Genomic DNA, 22,480 nt, shown 5'->3' on the forward strand with positions numbered 1-22,480 from the left:
GTGTCTGTGCCCATCTAGTCAGTTAACACTTGACATTCAGCAGGCTGCACGAAATGCAGGCATTTGGCGAGCTGTGCGAATTAGGATGCCGGACAAATACCAATTTAAATTCAGATGCAAATGGGCTGGGCCACAATGTGGTTGGCCAGAATTGATTTGCATTCGCCTAATCGACTTTGCAGCACAGTTTCGATAACAGAGCAGGCGCTGCGACTGTGACAGTGGCTGTGACTGGGGCAAGGCCGAAACCAAAAACCCGAAAACCCCGAAACCAGAACCCAAACTCGACTCAAAACAAACAAATCGACAGAGGAGACAGAGGCGGCCGCCCGGACAGACAGACGAAGGAGCAGCGAAACTTTGATTGACATTTCAATTAAATTATAGCCAAAGTCGTTGGCAAAGTCATTGCGATTGCCGCTGACAAGATGTTTCGAGTGCAAAAAGTTTTACTCACCGAATACCAGGAGATCTACGAGCCGGTAATGGTGGAGAGTCCCTTCACGCTAGTGGATGCACACGGAGTGGGCTTGCGCCAATATCACATCGCACTCACCGGCACCAAGCTGCTCTTTGGCTGCGACAATTTCTACAAGCACGAGGAATACGGCAGTGAGCCCAACTGGTATTGTCTAGGCCAGGATCCGGAGATCGAGTGCTTCGATCTGATCAGCATGGTGCCGCTGGAGTATATACGCTTCAATTTCTATCGCAAGCGCGAACGCTGCCTAATGATGCTCAGCGTGCAGCCGCTGGAGCAACATCTGCCGGCGGAAAGGCCCATGATCTTTGAATTTGGTGGCCACATACACAAACAATATTTCTGGCATACTTGGCGCGAACGCGTCGCATCCATACGCACACACGAGTCGCGCTTTAATCAGATAACCGGCGCCTCACCCTTCTCCAGCAGCGATGTGCAGCTGGACGAGGTGCAGCACCATGTCCAGGTGCATGTGCCCCATCATCGCCCGCAGTCCATTTACAGCGTGTGCTACAGTTCTGCCGGTGGCGCCTAGTGCCAAAAACGAAAATACTTCTGAACTTGTACACTCACGCATACAAACAACATATACTGCATGCATATTTTATAGCCGGGCTAAGCTGGTTAGCCGACAGCCTTCTGCTGCCAATTTGATTACTGCACAGTTGGCCAACTACTTTGCGACCACTGTGCAGCAGCAGCAGCAGCAGCATCAGCAGCAACCGTTTATTTATTTATGAATAAGCCACAACTTTAAGCACCTTTCTGTACGCAATTTGTGTAGCAGAAACTTTAGTACCTCGAGACGCGTAAAATTAAAGTCGAGACGCATTTGTTGCTCGCTTAGTTTGATTGTATTTTTTGTATATTTATACCCTGAACCTATTGAAAATAGGAATCAGGATCTAAGACCGAGCTAGCCATCAGTCTTAGCGTGTCGATGTAGATACTTGAAATACGAAATATATATTCTCGTATATAATACGTACAACAACCTTCTCTTTTATTTCCCCGATGCTTATTGGTTATTAGATATAAGATTTTAAGCACAGCTCGAAAAAGATTCTCATATGATTAACACATACCATAACTGGATACCTTCCCCATTCCAATTAAAAGTAGATTTGTGTTTTTGTATATACGCAGACTGTGGATGCACATTTGCCATGAACTATAAACATCGAAGCTAACTAGGAATATATACATATATATATTTTCCATACAAGCGGGCAAGAAAACGCTTTCGACCTGGTATATACACACATTTAAGTTCCATATTCGGGCCTTCAAGATTTCATCAAGTTCATCAAGAATATATTTTCCATAAAAAGCGTGTGGCAAGAGGAAAACAGAGCACAGCCGCTGCCCAAGCGCTTGAATTTTTGGGTATGCGTGTTTTTGCGTCTTATGCATAGAAGAAAGCTAAAATGTTTGTAACAACAGCTTGGCGCTGGGCTCAGGGTATCTCCCAGCTTGGCATTCTTGCTGGTTTCTGATTTTGGTTTGGGTTGTGGCAGCCAAAAGACTTTGGTTTGGCTGGCGGCTTTGCGGCTTGGCCAATGCCGTTTTCATTTATTTTACTGTGGGCGTTTGCTTTTTTTTCTTGGCCAACGAAAAAGTTTTCAATTTGTCGACAAACTTAAGCCACAGCCGCAACACTTGTCCGAGTCTGAGCAGCCCGTATCTCTCCACCGGCTGTCCGTCTGAGCGTGCAGCTGACGACACCAAAAATCAATTGCAATAAAATGCCCCAGCAAATAAACACAAACAGAAAGCAAACAGACAAAACACCACAGACAAAAAAAAAACTGAAACAACAACAGCTCAATCGGGGCAAGTTGGGGCAAGTGGAAGCTGATATCGTCATTGGCTTCCGTTTGTTTAGAGCGTTTAATGGTCAAAGTTTTTGCTCGAGTGCTGCGTAATTTATTTGATTTGCTTTCGCTGCGTTGTTGCACAATGATAAATTACAATTTATTTAATAAAATTTACAAAATGCTCACATTAATCATACGCCATGTGGTGCGCCGGCAAGCATACGCAATTTTACAATATTTTCATATGCCACGAACACACACACACACAGGCATACACAGGCATACACAGACATACACATACACACACATTGGGCTACACTCTTGTAGCACAGGCTCTGAACGCCTTTGAAACGCGTAACTAATTAATGCGCTGCTTCGAAACGATTTTCAGGAATCCGTCAATGGCAACAGCCATGCCAAAAGTTAATTAAAAACTCATCGGCCGGGCCTACATTGCGGCACAGAGCACTCAATAAAAACAGTTCAATAAAACCGATGAGCGCCATGCTTAGCAAAGGCAACACACACACACGCAGGTACACACCCATGCCAACACCCTTCTGCTCGTCCATCCTTCGGGCCCACCTCTAACATTCTTTTCATTTGTAATACACCTGCACACTTTGCAATTACGCCACACGGCCGGGCAGGTAATGGCATCCTTTCGAACTCTGCTTAATTACCCATTAAAAGTTATACCCTTTGCCGTTGTCTTGCTGCAATCAAAGTCTCACATTCGGCGGGTAACTTAAGAAAAATGTTGTCGGTCTTTAAGAATTTTCGGAGCATTTTTCACACAAACCCACATTTTCCGCTGGTTATTTACTTATTTATGCCGTCATGGTCGTCAAGTTCAAAGCCAAGCCAGAAGCCACATCAAAGTTGCGCCCTAATTGCTTAGCAGAAATTTGAATTTGAAATTTCGCCAAAGTCGGTTTTGCGATTGCGGTGTGGCTTACCAAATTATTTCGATTTAAGTACACATAGTAAGCCAATCCGTGCATTTACTAACTTAAGTACACACACACAAACACACACACAGATATCTATATATGCAATATAAATGCATTAGGCATTACATCAATTTTGGGAACTGTCTGTCGAACAGCCAGAGATATTACAAATCATATAATGAATGTGTCTCTTGTTTGTGCCCACATCCACAGGCATTCTGCACTAACCATCAATATTTACCGGAACAGATTACCGGGCCCACCTGCCGACTTATGAGCTACAGAAAGCAAACTGCAGGATGTCTCAAATTATATTTCGTCAATCCATACGTAAGCAAATAAATTCATTAATGCTTGTTCGGTTAAGCTTTGGGTCTTTTTACCAACCACATTACATTGGTACATAGATAACATTATATGATTATCAAAAGCACTTTAATTCAAATAACTTCCGTTCTCAATATTAATTTGCTAAAATTAAAGGCGCACAGAGTGCTTGATTGGACTTTATAAGCTAAAACGCTTTTATGGGACAGTTTTTATCTGAACATTGAAATTCTTTAATTTGCAAAGATAAACTAAGCCAACTAAAATGCATTTAATGGCAATTGTTTAAGGCATAAGAATGAACATTTTTGGATTTTATAAATTGCTTAATTCTTGCAAATCTTTGATATTCCATTTTCAATATTTAATATTAAAATAATTGATAAATTGCATTTATAAAGTAATCTGTATCTCTTTGATGAAAATTGATTAGGGCATTAGAAAAAGAATATATTATACATTGCTTTTATCTTTCAAAAGAATAGTCCACAACAAATCATTCGATATTTATCTAATTAAATTATTTGTATTAAATCACAATTAAAGCAATGACCATTATATAAAATTTGTTTTCAATTAAACACATTTGTTATAAGCTGAACGAGCTCTAAAATGAAAACGTTTTTTTAAATTATCTTGCTAAATTACTATATTTGGTCAATATTATATACTGAGCATGAGTAGCTTATAGCTCTGGTTAATAAAGCTTTAGTTCGATTGACAACCTGGCGGCACATTAAATCTCATATTTTCGAATTTAAAGCCACGCCCAATGTACCGACGCAAGGACATAGGCGTAAAATTAAAGCACAATTCGGACCGTAAGCTGACATTGATGAATGTGTTTTATATTTATTGAATGCCAGTGCGTCGCGGCAACCCGTGACATCTGTGCACTGATGTGTGTGTGTGAGTGTGTAAACGTGTGTGTGTATGAATGCCTGATTAAAGTACATAAGCAAATTCACATGCATACCAATGCATATGAAATGAACAGGGTAATCGGCTTTACTTTGACTAAGTTTATATGTACAAAATGCGAAAATTAAAAAAATAAATATGCGAAATTTAAATAAATTAATATGTGAAATTTTAAAAGCTGACCAATATGCCGAAGTTTTAATTTTAATAGCATTTAATTACTGCCATCACCTGACGATTTTGCTGACTGAGTAAATATTTCTTGAAGATTGTGCAACAATTTGTGTGATTAAACAAATTTCTTCGCTTGTTAATGTTGTGTCTGAGCTAACATTTTACGAATTTCTTCGTATTTGCCTCTCAGCCAACACCTAACAACAAAATCCCTATCCTGAGCTGGGAATCGAACCTTCAATGATTGATAAAAAGCGAATTTACAATTGAAAGCTCTAAATTATGCAATTTAAATTACTTAAATATGCTTCTCACTTAACTCACAAGTGATTTTGAAATATTTTAATAGAATTTTCATCCATACAAATAAGTTAAAATATGCAAACATATATTTTTTCTGTAAATATATATACACACGTTTTTTGTAGGCACCCTGTAACACTTTTGATAGGCACGATATAATGCACATATGTGTTACCATGAATTTGGTAGTTCATTCACTCTGCATTGCGCGTCGCTATTTGATTTGCATTCAATGAGAAATTAATAATACTAGTCACAGAGCACAACAGTTTGTCTAATCTAGAAGCCTACCTCCAGGCGCTCTTAGTTTACGTTGCTTTCTATTTGTATTGCATTTGAGTCTATCGTTGCCAAAACGCACTTAAAATGTTTAGAAGCGCCCACAAACTTATATATACTACTTATACAGTTGTGAGAAAGGCAAACGGCGCAAGCTCTCCATTGAAGACATTCACACTCGTAGCATGGCCAGTTGGTGCCTGTTGCCGCGTGTAGAATGTACCGAGAATATATATATATATATATATATATATACCTGGCGCAAATTGAAAACAATTTTCCATTGCTTACACATGCGCGTCTTGTGCTAATTCTATTTGATTTTTACCCGATGCCGGCAAACTTTTAAATGAAACGGAACGTGCCGGGCATGCTGATGCTGCCAAGCAAGCGCCCCAATGGCAAGGGTTGCCTTTTTGATGGCAGTGACCGTAAGGGGTGTGGTCAAGCAATCGCATTAAAAGTTGGCCACCAAAACGGCGCCTATGTGTGTCTTGAGTGGTGCCTTTATGTGGTTCGCGGTAACCAGTTAAGTGCCAAAGGGCCACCTTTCAACGTAGTTCATATATGTACTCTCGTTTCCAACTTTTCAAATAAGAGGTAAACGCTTTAAAAGTGCCAACGGAACTTATATGGCAAGACAGCGACAACATTTTGTCGCCTTTTATTATAAGCCCCTGACACATGCCTCAGCGCTCTGGGCTGGGTCTGCCTCTGCCTCTGCTCTGCTTTGCTCGGCTCGGCTATAGGTCAAAGTTTTGCGTGCCTGACGTGCTCCACATGTCTCGGCTGCTTGTGAAAAATCACAGCAGGAACGCTGGAAAAGTATGCTTCATAAAAGAATTTCAGCAGCTTGCCTACATTTCGCTTTTGTGTCAAGTGCAAAAGTGACTGCCAGCCACGAGCGGCGGGTAAGTAAAAGCCGTTAATGTTTATGATAGTGATGGTTACCCCTCCCTACCTCCCTCCCTCCCACTTGCACAACAGACAACCGCATGCAGGTTTGTTCACACCCACACACATCTCTACATATGTATATATACATCAAATATATTGCATACTTGGCAGCAACGGCGACAGAGGCCAAGGCACATATCACAGGGCTCTATTATAAAAGAGAAGCCAAGCGAAAAAGTGACTGGGCCTCGGGCCTCGGGCTGCTAGCAGGGCCGGTTTGGTGGTTCGAATTGACAACGTCATTAATGTTTAACTGAATATACTACAGTGCACACATGCAAGTTTAAAGATGCGGTTGTAAACATAATTATCTTCCCACTCTATTCATTTTATATTTTTCACATTTAAAGTATCAAAATGAACTTTCGCCTTAAACATAATATTTCTGTTTGAGCTGTTTGAATGCCATGAATATATTCGCAAAATTAATTTTATCACCATATACATGTAAAGCAAACAAATTTTATTTCAGCATTATATTTAAATATGTATACCTGCCGTTCCATGATTCTGAATCATTTCTTGGAACGGATTTGGGTATTAGCATACTAAAGTAACATAAGCTTTCCACGAAAAGCATTTCACAAAACAACTTCTTAATAGGAGCTCAAAGTAATATTATATAAAATACTTTGATAATTGTGTATTTAAAATATAAGTGGTATATTTAACAATCGTAACGACGAGTCAAAGAAATAAATATTTTTTTAAAAAATTTCAAATGAGAAAGCAGTCAACAAATTTGCAATTTATATTCGTTTCCCTCAACTAAATATTCACTGAGTACACATAAGAAGCATAGTTGACATTGTCACTATAACAACAATGCAAACTATTTCAATTTGTTTTCTCTCCACTTGCATCAGTCTGCATAGATATGTGTGGGTGTGTTTGTGTGTGGGTGTGCTTATGAGTGGGTATGTATGTGTGTATTTACACCATATGCCCATGAACATGGTATATGAAAGTTATTGCAAATCTATTTTACATGCAGAAGGATGTTCTTCCTTCAAAGATGACACATACATATTATAGGCCAATATCAATTTCCGATTCTACCTAGACATGTCCGTCTGTCTGATTGTCTCTTGGTCCAACTCTAGATTTTAAGCTATATATCGATAAGGGCTATAATTATAGTATCCTTGCCCATACTCGCACTTAGATTCCATAGGTCGGAAGCCTTAGAAACGAATATTCCATAGGCCGAAGCAGAGGTTAGAAGAAATACAGTCTCTGGCTAAAGGTTGCAGCGCGCTTTTATATGATGTACAGGGTATCGTCTAGTTGAGCATTCTCGACACTCGCATTTCTCTGACGCACACATATATAATATTCTATTTGTCAGCTCAGTAAATCAAAATGCAATTTTTGTTGGAATTTATGAGTTCAACAGAAAAAGCCTTTTGGGATAAAATATTTTACTTGCCAATAACACAAATTAGCCAAGTTTATAATGCATTTGCATGGGTTCAGTACACTATTCAATTGACTGGACTCTGGCAGATCCGATTTTGGGCTGGAGAATTTCAGCACGCAAATTGCTTATGGGAACCTAAGCCTCCTGTTGGCACTTAGGACAAAAGCTGCAACATAAACAAACAGCCGGGCAGTGTGAAGGCATTAAGAGCCTATTTAAATGCTAAACTTGGACTTTGCTTCGATACGTGTGTGAGTGTATGTGTGAGTGTGTGTGTGGGCTAGTGTGGGCAAAGCCCACAATGCGTGGGAATGCAGCAAACCGTTGCCAGGGCCAACAGCGCACGGCGCACTACCAAAAACCCGGACCAAGTCTGTGATATCGGTTCTCACAGAGCGCAATCGTAGATAACGGCTGGCAAACAATCGTTCTGGATGGTCTATGCCTGGTATTTGGCGTTTGCAAATTGCATTGACCAAGAGGCCGGGGCAGTTGCCATAGGCCAGAGCCGGCGGTTTGTGTGGCCAAGAGTGAGGCCATTCGGAGTGGAATAGTGTTTGCAGTTGCATGTTGTCTATTAAACGCCTTCCGTTTGGCTTTCATTTTGCAATCGCAAACTTCGTTTCGGTTTATTGATAGCACCGAGCGGAGCTTCAACCAGATTACAGACAATCGTAAATTTTTTAATAGCTCACCGAATCGACTCGCCTTAAAAACAATGCTCTGCCAGTAACCATTAATAAGCTCTTAAGCTTGATACTTGTAGCTGACTGCAGGCACTTACTCCTGCAGCTATCGAACCACGCTTTTTGGCAAGGAAGTTACCCTTAATTGATACAGAGCCCCTCTGTGGCATCCCATTGGCCTGAACCAAAGGCATGGCGAAATCCAACTAATAGAAGGAATTAGAAATCTCTGGCATTCTAGCATAGATTTCCGAGTCGTATATAAAACTAAAAATATTCGAAAAGCTTACTTAGGACTGCTGGTCTACTTAATACGCTGGGCTATCTGACAGGATCATCTCCACAAAATGTGGCTCTCCTCTGATACAGAGTGTAGGCTCTGCGTGGAGAAAGCTGAGAGCTGTGCAGGTATAGCTATTACTTGGTATAGAAGGCAGCATCTTATTAAAGAGTTTGTCTTCCCAGCTTAGATCGTTTTTTCTTCAGCCAGAGGGCTGCTTCTCTTATCAGTTAGATCCCAATGCCGCCCAACTCTCTTTTGTGAGACTCCCTTTACAGTATTATAATTACTATTTTAAGCGCTTAACTTGAACCTTGTTTGCCAAAATATCCATTATCCAATGGGTCAGCGATTCGCTGGCAATTTCGAGCTGCGTGCTGCGAGCTATGACAAGACAATGAAAACCAAATTAGGAGTTATTTGCTGGCATGTGTCCGCAAATGCCAGTTGAGATTTGCAGGGCGACATTCGTCATAATTCGTGTCGCTCCAAGCAGTTGACACGATTTGCCGTCACGTACTCCAGTGCTTGATAAATCTTGGCCAGCTGCCCCAGCACTCAACGCCATCGCAATGGAGCTGTTTTTGTTGCCACCTTTGGTCCTGTTCTGGTCCTGATGCCCCGGCGAGCACGTGCACGCTGTTAACCTCAAAAATGCGCTGCTAAAACATTTTTTTGTTACGCGCTCCATCCTCTCTTCTCTGCCTCACACTTTCTCTGCTACTCTGTCGCCCGCTAAGCCATTAGGCGAAGGTTCAGACAGCAGGTCAGCGGTGGCAGCCGCAAGACAAAACCACAGTGGGGCCAGACCACAACACCAAAACGAGTTGATAGCCAAGACTGATGCTCGCGCTGACCAAAAGCGTGGACGCTTCCAATCCTTTTCAGCCAGCATACGTGCCACGTACGTGCGCTGTGTGACAAAGCAGCTATATATATAAACATATACAGGGTGTTACATTTAAAACTAATGCACTCCCAAATCCTTTGAAAAAGTTAAAACACGAAAGCTCCCAAAAGGAAAAACAATCTATAAAGTATTATTCTTATTTAAAATAAACTGGCATTGCGCGGCTTCTACCTTGGGCCTTTCTTTTGCCTTTACTAGCTTAGTTAGTCTTTGTTCGTCAAGTATAATAAAACTAAAAAGAAATTTTAGAAGTTCTGGAAGTTCTCATATATGGATTGCTAGAGTCAAGTACACTGTGAACTAGTCTATTCTGCCTGTCACTGGAAAACGAGCCCTGGCTTCAAAGCTCTCATTTCTCCAGAGCCCAGCTGAGCATGCCTCAGCCGGCTTACGGACATGGACAAGCCTTCAGAATCGGCTCAGGAGTTTATTCAATCTGAAGGCAGACTGTGCACGTATTATCCTGCACAGGAAGCTTGTGATAATCCGTAGTTTTTGCATATATTCAGACATTCGTCAAAAGGAGAAGTCCTACTGCTCTGCGCTATTTGCGTTTTTTCGCAAACGCTTGGATTTCTAGACAGATTAGATGGCCTTTCTGCGCATGGATTTGTAAAGTAACCTCTGGCAGTTGCAATTTGCGGCAGTTGCATTAAGCTATGCAAATATTTGAGCATGCATTTCTAAGCAGGTTGAAACTTAAAATTTTACTGCGTTTTTCCGGTGTATCGCACTTTATTGAAAATTTAGTAAAGCGTGAAATATATAATTGAAACTTTTCAATGTTTTTAAAAGGCTTTCTATTATACGGATTTGTTCTTTGTGTTCATAACGTTTTGTGTTTAATCCATCACGGGCACATATTTTTTCAGTCGGAATACAGTTTTTATAAATCAGCGAGAAAATTCATTTGCAGCAGATACCCTTGATTATATATATTTTTGTTCTCGGTATCGATTTTCTTTGTTTTACATTCTACTGTCCTTATAATCTTTTACGAACACTCAGTTGACAAAACAAAAAATTAAAACAATTGAGAACATTGCGATGCGGATGCAATCGACTGCGCAATGCTCTGTTTAATACAATACTCGAATTTATATGAATCTTTAAAACTGTGGAATATAAGAAGTATTTGATTTAAAATTCTTGGCGCTATCTTGACAAAGTTCTTCAGTAATCTACCCATTAAACAAGCAATTAGCTCCTTCTAACTTTGTGAAAAGAGTTTAGAACATTTTATTACTCGTAAAATTATTGCTTATAATTCGCACTGTTGAAAGCTGGGTCGCAGAGGAAGGTATGTAATCTTCATATTTATTACATCTCTCATAATTTTCTTTAGTTTTCTATAGTTTTAGTTTGGCAACTGCTACAAAATTCTAAGAGAAGCATTGGGAACTTGTATTTTCGACTTCCATGAAAAGCTGCCGGTAAAGGGTTTAATTTCTATCTTATTTATAGATGCTGTAGATGTAAGGAAACAGATTAAGCAGATTTTCTTATTCTAATCATGCCATAAATTATGAAAGGTGCACCCTGTTAGCTGTGAAAGGCTCGCGCTGGTTAAGCTCCAAAAACAGACTTTGTCTTCAAATTAATGACCAACAATGGAAAATGTTCTCGTGGCTGGTGCTCGGGTTGAGTGTAGCGCGTAGTTTTCAGGCGCCAAAGTCACGTACACAGCGGGGCCAGTGGACGATGCGGCATATTGGGCAGCCTACAGGGCGTGTGGCAAACATTTTTGCATGCCAACGAAGACTTTAAGCAATGGCCAGGGCTTTAAGATCACTGAAACGGCAGAGATTGAGCTTTCCCTCATGAAAATGGCACACAAAGCGCTAGTTTATCTCGAGCGCATTTATTTAACTAGCTGAAGCTCTGCTGTCGTTGTAGGTTAACATATTTGCGCTGGTTAAGAACCAACATCCCGCATGGCCACTTTGGCCAAGCCAAAGGCAAAAGCAGCAGCAGCAACGGAAACTGAAGCAAACGCAACAGGAATAGTTCAGCTAGTTGTTTAAAGGCGGGCTGAGATAAGCGGCAACAGCAAACAAAGCTGAAGGAAACAAAAAAAAAAAAAAAGAGCTGCTGGTGTCAGAGCTGCCCCTGCACTGGCCAGACACAAGGCGAAAACAAGGGGCAACAATCCGAAAGTATGCCACACATGATGTGCAGCTGGCTGATGCAGCTGCAATTGCAATTGCAATATTTGCCACGGTGCCACGCACTCGAATTTCATTATAATTGCATGGCAATCGACCTTGCAAAAACATTTTCCATTTTTTTTCTTTTTAATTCAGTTTTACTGGCATGCTGCCAATTTTTATTTGTTTTGTTTTATCCACTTTGCATGCATTTTCTCTCTCATTTTTTTAATCCTTGTAGAGGGTATCTTAAGCTTGTCACGCAATGTAAAGCGTGTTGTAGGAAACGTTTCATTATTATAAGCAAGGCGTAAGCTACGCTGCGTGTATGTATGGAAGCTTTTCTCTATGTGTGCAGAGAAGAAAGCTAGAAATCGTAACTCTTGGCAATTGGACGCTTAGTACAGGGTATCTCCTAGTCGCGCACACCCCACTAGAGCTCTCTTTTTTAGTGTCGTGCAGTTGTGCTCATTAAAATGCCAACACTTTTTGGGGGGCATTTTTCATTGTACGCATTTCGAGCTCGGCAACTCGGGACAGACGGAATTAATTTATGTATTGTTGACAACCGCAAATTGCACTTAAAATGCATACATGAGCAGAGCGGCAATGAAATCTTGTTGCGCAATATTTTATTTATCAATTACAGAAAAGTATCAAAGAGAATAACATTCGAGAATCAATGGAACTCAATCCGATTTCGAATAGACAACAGAAATTGCTGCAGCAGTTCCCAGATAAGCAGCCGAACACCATTTGGATGCCCAGCGGGAACCACAAATCATAACCAGTCGGCCATAATGAGATTTGTCAACCGATACTCCGGATGGTGGCCATTTCTTTAGCTATGACCGAGCATCAGCATTTATTTATAGCTGTTGCGCTTGGTTTCACTTACAGTTTGGTTCGTTGCCGGCCAACTGGCCAACTACCAAACCGATAGCAGCTTCCCCATAAATCTTCAACATTACGAGTATTGAGCAATAGCTGTTGCTTTATCAACAAACACATTACCGGAAAGCTCAACCCCAGCCACAACAAAACTCCGACTTGGTCAATCCACAAAACAAAAAGGCAACCAAAAACATTGCCGCTGGGCCAATGGCTGAGACAGTATTAACTGGTGGACCAGTTCGGTTCAATATCCAGCTACAAGTAATGCCTTGTGGCACTTCCCGCAAAAATTCACAAAGTAACTGGTTCAGTTAGTGAAACTTACCAACTTTTATCCAATTGTGTTATACATTCCAATTCTTTTGCTTATTTTGAGTAAATTTACAAATTGAAAAAGTTTGCCAATTTATAGTTTCGAAATTCCAAATTTCACATCGTTTATTTTATCTAAAAGTAAAAGAGTAAATGGTCAATTTTTATGCAAATAAATAAATAAATTGTGTAATATAACTACTTAGTAAAAATACCAAATTTATTATTTTTTGGCTAATACACAAGTCTTCAGTTTCAGTTTTGGCCTTTGGATACGTAAATTTTTAAAAACTTTGCTAAATTTAATTCCATAAATGCATTCTAAGTTATATAGTTTTTTGTAATAAATTGAACAATTTGTCACATGAATTGTTGTCGAAAAAAAGAAATTGCAAACTGACAAACTCAATTTATTGCAATAAAAAATGTAAGGAAATCGAACAACTGTAATGCATTTGGGAGCCCACATGCCTTGCGCTTGCCTCGAATGCGGGCCTCAAATCGCATTTGCCACAATTGCGGCAGCCATTTGAAATGCCTCAGCTACTGCCACACAAATGCAGTTGCAGTTGCAGTTGCAATCGAAGCACTGGCCCCAGATCGTTAACGTAATGCAATTTTAGAACAAATCAAGCCAACAAATTGTTACAATTCCCCCACAGATTCCATGGTTAATGAAAAATGCAGGTCAAACTTTTAAGATAAGGTTCTTGTAGACAATTCTGATGCAAGTCACGTTTTTGTTTTTTTTTAAGGAAAAGGTTAACTTAAACTTATGTTGACCGGGAAAATGAAAATTCATCATACAAATGTTTCTTACATAAATATGGTTGTAGTACCAAAGCGTCTGTATGTAAATTAAAATTAATTTTTTTCAATTTTTTTCACTCTTTTACTCACTATTGAAATGAACACAAACTCTCTCTGTCTCTCTCTCTGCATTTCTCTCTCCATCACTGTATATCTCCCTTAAATATCGCCCTTCTATGCGATTTTCATGATTTTTTAAATCATTTTCTTTTGAGCATATGTTAAAGTGTATTAATTTTGTTTAAGTCATGTAATAAAAAGCCACACATAGCAAATATGGTAGTAAAACACGATCCCCTTACTTCTCAGTTACTTCAGACTAACTAACTAACAGACTGACTAAATTTTCCAGTATTATTCAACCTTCTGCATAATATGCACACAGACCTGCCCAGTTATACGAATTGGCGTACAGGCTTGCGTCAAAGGAAGCGACGACATGAACGTGGCGATGGGACCGCCGGTGTGAAATTATCAACTCATCAGGTAATTATGACCTGTGGAGCTGCTTTTGTTTGTTTCTATTGTTGTTTTGGGAACTGCCAACATGTTTCCGGTAAAATACGTGGCCATTGTGCACGGCCAGTCGCGTGCTCCTGTTCAACTTGATTGGCAATAAACTGAACTACTGAATGGGGTGCTATGCACGGAATTCCCTGCCAGAACGCTGATAATCCCACACGGGTTGGGCAATTCATTTAACTATCCACACCGCTGGCACTGGAGGCCACCACCGAAATGTGTTGCGGCTATGCAATGTGTTCGAGTTCGAGTTCGGTTTGAACAATTATATCTGTCGGACAATGGATGCATGTCTAACAAAAGCATCCTCTAACATTAAATCGAATTTTGTAGAGAATTGAACACACACGTCTGCAAATAGGTTTTGATCTCAGGCAGACCCTAATATATTGTTAAATAAGAAAGAAAAATCGGGTTAAAACTCATTTTCAAAGATTTTTGAGAGAACTAATTTTAAAAGTGCCACGGGCAAGGCCGGCGTATACCCGCTATTATCTTATATAGACACATATATAGACATCCCACTCCCATAACTCGGTCAAATCTTATCCGACTTTCACAAAGTTCCGGTCTTTGTGCATGGTTTGGCCTCTTTATCAATTGTGCATCTAAATCTGGCAACAATATTTTTGGTCCAAATTCATGTATAAATGGTACCCTCAAATATCCTATATAGACAGGTCCAAATTTCCCACCCCCATAACTTGGTCAAAACTCAACCGATTTTCATAAGGTTGGGCTCTTTGTTCATAGTTTGGCCTCTAGATCAATTGTGCATTTAAATCTGGCAAAATTATTTTTGGTCAAAATTCATACGAAAATGGTACCCCCAATTATCCTATATAGACATATGTAGGTCCAAATTTCCCACTCCCATAACTCGGTCAAATCTCAACCGATTTTCATAAGGTTTAGCTTTTTGTTCGTGGTTTGGCATCTAGACCAATTTGGCATCTAAATCTGGAAACGTTATTTTTGGTCAAAATTCATGTGTAAATTGTACCCTTAAATATCCTATATAGACATAAGTCAAAATTTCCCACCCCCATAGCTCGGTCAAATAGCATCCGATTTTCACGAGGTTTGGCTTTTTGTTTATTGTTGGGCCTCTAGATCAATTTGGCATCTAAATCTGGAAACATTATTTTTGGTCAAAATTCATGTGTAAATTGTACCCTCAAATATCCTATATAGACATATGTAGGTCCAAATTTCCCACCCCCATAACTCGTTCAAATATCATCCGATTTTCATGAGATTTGGCTCTTTTTCATAGTCTGACCTCTAGATCATTTTGTCATCTTAATTTGGCAACATTATTATTATCAAAGTTTAACACACCCATAGCTTGGTAAAATCCCATCCAGTTTTCCCGAGGCTTAGCACTTTGTTCGTGGTTTGGCCTCTAGATTAGTTTGGAATATAAATCTAGCAGCATTATTCTTGTGAATTATTAAGTTTGTCAACTCTATTAATTTGTGTTGATTTTTCGTTAAATGTATGCAGGAAACAATTCTGAGTATAATAAATAATTGTTAATTGGCCTCAATTGCGATCCCTTGCAGCTAGTTTATAAAAGGGCGTAATATTTTATTTTGAAATAAATACTCATTTATTGAATTGGATTTTTAAAGCTGCCATTAAACTTAATTGGACTAATTAATTTTAAATCAATTTTGCAAAGTATGTTTGTGTTACGTAAAGTTATTTAAACAAACATAAATTAAACATGTTTTTGCATTTAATTTGCACAGTAAAATTAATTTGTAACAATTGTCGTGCGCTTGTTGCCATACAAAATAAATAAATAAATAAAACGCGAGAAATGCGAAAAATGCCAGCAAAAACAACTGATTTAATGGCAGCTAACAAGAGCAGCGTTAATTAATTAATTTCGCAATGCATATTTTTAATCTGCTGCACGTAGCATAGCCACGCCCCCAGCAGTACACAGCGCCCAGCAAGCGACTAACATGCTGACAGCATAATGAATTCAATGACACGTATTGCCCGGCAAAACAACGTGCAAAATCAAACGAAAGCGTAAGTGAAAACGAAGCCAAACAGAACGTAAGCAAGCGACAAGTATTCGATTGAGTTCGACGGGGAGTTACCGTATATATAGTTCCTTATCTTAATATATGTATATAATCAAAACGAAAGGACACTATCTAGTTGGTAAACACAACTTTAATCCCACCCACTCTCTCAGGGTTGCTCATAGTTCGAGTACAAACTTATATTAGGACAACAGGTTTTAGTTCCTGCTTTTCTCGATTTAATTATGAATGCGTACAGAAGAATAAATATAAATGTAACAAATGTGAGCAGAAGCTTCTACAGGGTATAAGCAAAGCATTTAAATCGATTAAAGACCGATTAAGAAATAAACTAAGTAGATTTTTCTGGTTGACTATCTATATTAATATATACTATATACTTTATTAATTTTCATCCGTTTACTATACTCTCATTTTTATTGAATGTATGTTTACAGGGTGTAGCAGACGAGAAAATTGTTTGCGCACGTAAGTATGCTACGATTTATTTCGTGCGCTTTTGTGCGCTGACAGGCCAACCACTCGGACTTCCACTGCCAACCTTGCTCGACAAACATTCTCCCTTCGAGTAGCAGTGGCCGCAGAGCAAACACTAGAAGAAGAAGAAAAAAAAGCCGACCGCAAGAGCGTTAAGCACATGGAAACCAAAACAACTTGTCAGTCTTGGCGGCGTTGTCCTGTCAGCATGTCCTTGTGCCGATGCCGAGTAATTCATTAACATTTAACTTGATTGACACAGGAGAGTTTGGCCTACACGCTTCCCGTACTGCTGCTATGTGTGGGTGCGCTGCTGTGTGTGTGTGCAGCTGTGTGTGTGACTGTGTTTATTTTTAGGCACGCACGTGCACGTGGGCGTGCGATTTGTTTATACAGTTATAATGCATAATGGCATTGAATTTGGCTCGCACGCACACGAGACAAATCAGGCAGACGCGCACGCAGATAGCGAAACAGATCGTTATTTTGTTAATTTAATAAGCGCACCGGCGACACACAACAGGTGCTGCTGCCACGCCCAATTGCCCGCCCCATCTGCCCAAAATGAAGTCACGTCGCGCGCATAAATCAATTGCCATGAGAAGGCGCTCAGCGACATGAAAACTGCATGCCTTCTACACAGAGGCCCACGCCCCCCATCCACCACAAGGAGGGCGGCATATGCCAAGGACTAGCCCGAACAGCCTCTGCACTTGTTACAGTTGTTATTGTACCCTGGTGAAGAATAATATAATTATTCCACGAAATATGTAACGCATAGAAGGAGAAGGAGTATATGAATACATTCATGATCAGGATTATACATATATTAATTTATACATATATATTCGTATATAGGAGCGAAGATACATATCATGTTGTTACCATCGAAATATTCGGTTGGAAATGAAATTTTTGTATAATATCCTGACCAAAGTGAATTAATACTCGAACTACTATATCATATGGCAGATAAAATAAAATAAATAATAATTATGTTAAAAAAAATATGGCTTCTATAGGAGCAATATGTGACGCCCTAAGCTTTTGGATAATTTTACATGCAAGGGTATTTAAGGATCGGTGTGCCCATTGTTCTTGTTGTTGCCGTTGCTTGGCAAAACGACAGCTGGCATCGGGGAAACTAGCAACTGCCCTCCGTCGTCCGTTTGGGCCGTAAATTGAGCGCATGCAATGAAAGTGTAACGAGCGTTAATTTGTTTGTCAAGCGCGCCAAGTGGCTGAGCTGGCACTTGGCTCGCTAAATGGAAATTCTGCGAGTCCAGTGCGCCAACATCCACACGAGCCAACTGGGAGCTGTGCCAAGCGATGCCACATTAAATAATGCATCCTTTATATCCAATTTAGACATAATTATATATATCACATAGATACTTATTGAAAAGCGATAATTTCCTAATTGCATACTTAGACAAGATTTTAAATTAAATACAAAATTCATAAAATAATTATATGGAATTTCGAGTGCGTAAATAAGCAAAAATGTATAATGCAACAATACGAAATTTCATCGACAGCTCGCATGTCGAACAGCCTGAAGTATATATATATATACATTCAATACATACATATACACATACAATTTTACGAATACACGATACATTTAGCAGGTTCACAAACCAAACATCAAGTTAAGACTTTGGTTTCAACCATGATATATACCTGAGCAACGACCTCATAGGTTTAAAAGCTACTTAAAGCATATTCACAACATTTGATAGGTAGACGTCAATTCAACTGATGACGATACATTTGAAAAAGCAGGTTCATAAACCAAACATCACTTTGGTTTGAACCATCGACTTCTTTTAACGCTTGTACCCATGATGTATGCCTAAGCAACGACTAGTTTAAGCATATTCGCAATGTATGATAGGTAGATGTCTATTCAACTAATGTGGAATACATTTAAAAAAAAGGTAACAAACCAAATATCAAGGTGTTTTTGGTTTGAACCATCGACTTCTTTTTAGGCTTGATGCCTTGATGTATACCTCAGCAGCGACCTCATAAAGTAAGGAAGCTACTTTAAGACGTCAATTCAACTGATCATTTTACTAGACATTTTGCTATATTTGGTATACAAGTAATTGCCATGTCATAAATGGAAGTTATTGAGTTGCTGTCCTCGTTCTCACCAGGAGAGAATGGACATTACGGCGCGCAGCAGCTCCGGCATATCCCAGCCATTGCGGCGAAGATTACGCAGTGGACGTGCCACATCGCGTTTCATCTGTTAACAGTTATCGCAATAAGTTAACAGTCTGAGGTACCTCAAATACTCACCATATTGGCACGCATACGCGACTGGAAGCCCGACGAGCTCACGGTGTCCACAAACCGGGCGTAATTGGTTTGATTTCTTCGGGCAGATGTCGTAAAGTCATGCACAGCTTGATGGGGCATGGCAGCCAGGAGATCGCCGACGAAAGTGTGACCGCGAAGTGTCTTGCAATCGCAGCTCTTGTCGGGCTGCGGTGCCGGCAACACCAAGCAGGCAAAAATGTCCACAATATTCTCAATATCGCTAGTGTCTACACTAGCATTGCGCAGTTCTTCCAGCATTGTGTTGTAGGCTTCGCTTTGCTGCAGCTCCAGGGCAACCAAATGGAAACGTGTTGTATTGTAGTAGCACAAGGCTTTGCGAAACTTGGAATTGCACTGATAGTGTGACTGTATAAGATCCGCCAGAGTATCCTTTTCGATGGTCGCACGCAGCGCCTGGAAGCTGCTACACAAAGGATCTCCATCGCGATCACCATCGTCACCGTTTTCATCAGGATTGCCTCCAGGTTTCTCATCAGGATTCTCTCCAAAATTGTCTCCAGGTAAGTCAGGTTCACACGTGGTGGAGACTTTGCCGCCGCCTAGGGAGGGCAACCTGTTGTGCTCATCAGCCTGGACCTGATCCGGAAAACTAATAATAGCAGCGAGCAGTCCGCAAAATAGCGTCAAATGCCTCAGTTGCAACATAATCACTGAGCTTCTCGCTACGAATATTGTTGTAGGCGTCCCAAGCGACCGCTTTTATAGCCAAGCCATTGAGCTTGGCAATTACAAGAATTTCCTTTCACCTGTGCGTCAGTGGCTTGTCATGCACCAAGCGCCAATTAGTCTAATTAGCAGCAACAGCGGCAGCAGCAGCTCTATGACAACAGGTTCACTTATCAGTGCTCGACGGAAAACAACAAACAGCGCCGAGCAGCCGGCGCCCAAATAAAGCGCCCCTTCCCCCTATCCGGCGTCCAGATAAGTAACAAGCAGACATAACTTGTTGCACATCGAGTGAACAGTGCAAATTACTGTATTTTAAGCTTTTCTCATTTTCCATAAACAATAATTATGCACTCTGCCGAAAGCTAAAGGCAAAGCGGAAGGAAGCCATGATTGCCCATTTAGCATTTCTCCGGACAGGTCCAACCTTTTCCGTCCTGATTTAGCTGGAAAAAATACCAGATATTTCCTAACCAAAAATCTATTATTTCTAGAAAGAATTTATTAATTTCTTCGAAAGAAGTGTGTAGTCAGGTAAAGTTATTCTGCTTAAGTGAGCATATTTATAATATTCTCATTTTGAATAAATTCAGCAGATGCAGAGGACAATAAACAGGCAACCATAAAACAGCTAACTAACCGATACTGAATAAGATGACAAATTTTCTCCTGTTTCTGTCCACTTTTTAAACCATTTTTGTCTGCTTCAATTCCTTTGTTCTGAATTCGGGCAACTAATCGTAAATTGCCAGATCTATATTAGGCGGAAATGAATCCAACCCAAATTCTGGTAACTTTTTCCCAGACATAACTCTAATTGCCATTTCAGAGAAACAATAAAGCATGCTGGACTCGGCAGAGCTCCCATTTCGCCACAAATTTATGAAAACTACACTTGTGTGCTCTTAGAAAATGTTTGCAGTAGCGGAGAAGTCGCAAAAGAAACGAAAATGTTTGCACAGCAGTTATTGGACCCATTGACAAAAACATGTACAGTGAAAACTCGCTTGGACGGTCGCTCAAGAGGGGTGTGCGCCCAATAGAAGGCAAATATTGAGGGCCTGATTTAAGAGGAAATGTCCGCCAAAGAGGGGTGTTCGTTAGGAGAGTTCTCACTGTATAGATATATATATATATATACAGTGCTCATAAAACGGATATCTACAGGCTGGGATTTGGGGGCTGTCGTACTCGGACAGCTCTACTTAATTGCCATGGTAATGCGTGGCTGCTCGGGTGAAAAACTATGCTACGCAATGATATTGCCGAGTGCCTTCGAACATGTCTAACGTGCAATTTATTTGTGTCTCTATTTGTACTAAGTTCTAAGCCACCCGCTTTGCCCACAACAACATCTCACTTTATCCCACAGGTAAATCAAAAGCAAGAATCATACGCACCGTTGCCATTTACTATTGTAAGCTCGGTTTTAACTTGACAACGAGCCCCAATGGCAGCAACAACAACAACAACAACAAAAACAGGATGAACAACAATAAAATGCCAGTGAAATGCCGAGTGAACCGGAAATAGTTGACCGTGCTTTTGTGTGCACATTTTTCCTTCCCCACTTGTCACACTTTTTAATTCGTTTATAAACTCAGGCATACTTTGAATACCGTTTAAAATCAATCTGAGAAACATTTTACGTTTTCCACAAATTAAAAACAGTATCAAAAAATTTTACCATTTTCCGTTCACTGCAGGCTTTTCCTAGGAAAATGTTATTTAAAAACAAGCTGAAATTATAAATTCCAAAGAATAGATACCCAGTATGCCGGCATAAACTGTTCGATTATTTGTTCGTAGAAACTGCCTCTTGAGAGAAATTTGTCATTTATATTATTGGAACAGGGTATAAAAGCCCAAATAACTAAAAAGGACCTTGACTTAATTGTTTGATTTTTGCAAACCAATTCATTCCGAATAACTAAAATTAAAAGGAAAGAAATTCATACATATGCATAAAAAATAAATCAATTCAGTAAATATATTCTAGCAAATGCATGACTAGAAGTCACTCTGCAAGTTTCTTTTCCGTTAAATTAACATACACTTGAATCTATTATAATGTGCAATCCAATAAGAGAAAATATACTTATCGAATTATTCTTGCTGCCCTTTGTTTTTGGCATAGCTTTAATCCACATACTATTTCGTACAGGGTATGTAAACTGCACACACACGAGACACGTGGACAGCCAGGCTGGTCAAAGGTTAAGCCGAACAGGTTTCAAAACTGTCAGCATGCAGAAGTGCCTGTGCCATAGTTTAATGGCAACTGCAACAGCAGTTGGGAATATGCATCAACATGATAAATCATTTGGTTTATTCGCCCAATTGCCAGGTGACCCCTGTGGGATAAAATGTCTTGTGTGTGTGTGCGTGGTCATGTGTGATGCATATTTAAATGTTTTCATTTGCAGGGGCCACTAAATATGGCAGCAGGCAAAAGTTAAAGTTGCCGGGAAAAACAGAACCACAAACTTAACTATTATACGAGCAGACAGAAAGTGTTGCCTACTTTCGGGCTGTGCTGGCAAATTGCGCAATGTGGTCGTTGTCATTCGCAATAGATTTTCATGTAATTAGTTTTATCTGCTAATAGAATGTCACTGGCCACGCAAACCACAAACAATTGAGTCCTTCGAAGTATGTGTGCGTGTGTGTGCCTGTACGTGTGTACGTGTATGTGCGAGTTTTCAAATTGCATTTTTTGCTTTGTTTGCGAG

The 22,480-nt window shown here is 40.0% G+C and overlaps 2 protein-coding genes across 2 annotated transcripts; one reads left to right on the forward strand and one right to left on the reverse strand.

Annotated features, from left to right (window-relative positions):
- Positions 1-221: 221 nt before the first annotated feature.
- LOC135431644 (uncharacterized) lies at positions 222-1,341 on the forward strand. Its single transcript, XM_064686884.1, has one exon. It carries the CDS (start codon positions 429-431, stop codon positions 1,017-1,019), a length of 591 nt encoding a protein of 196 aa, XP_064542954.1. The 5' UTR covers positions 222-428; the 3' UTR covers positions 1,020-1,341.
- A 17,449-nt stretch (positions 1,342-18,790) lies between these two features.
- LOC135431458 (uncharacterized) lies at positions 18,791-19,763 on the reverse strand. Its single transcript, XM_064686608.1, has 2 exons — positions 19,041-19,763; positions 18,791-18,987 (listed from the first exon to the last, which is right to left on the reverse strand). The coding sequence occupies exons 1-2, from the start codon at positions 19,725-19,727 to the stop codon at positions 18,889-18,891; spliced, it is 786 nt and encodes a 261-aa protein (XP_064542678.1). The 5' UTR covers positions 19,728-19,763; the 3' UTR covers positions 18,791-18,888.
- Positions 19,764-22,480: the final 2,717 nt, after the last annotated feature.

Source organism: Drosophila montana, unplaced genomic scaffold, assembly GCF_035044405.1.
Source record: "Drosophila montana isolate Dmon_TW-CO22-7 unplaced genomic scaffold, ASM3504440v1 contig_3200_1, whole genome shotgun sequence".
NCBI lineage: Eukaryota > Metazoa > Arthropoda > Insecta > Diptera > Drosophilidae > Drosophila > Drosophila montana.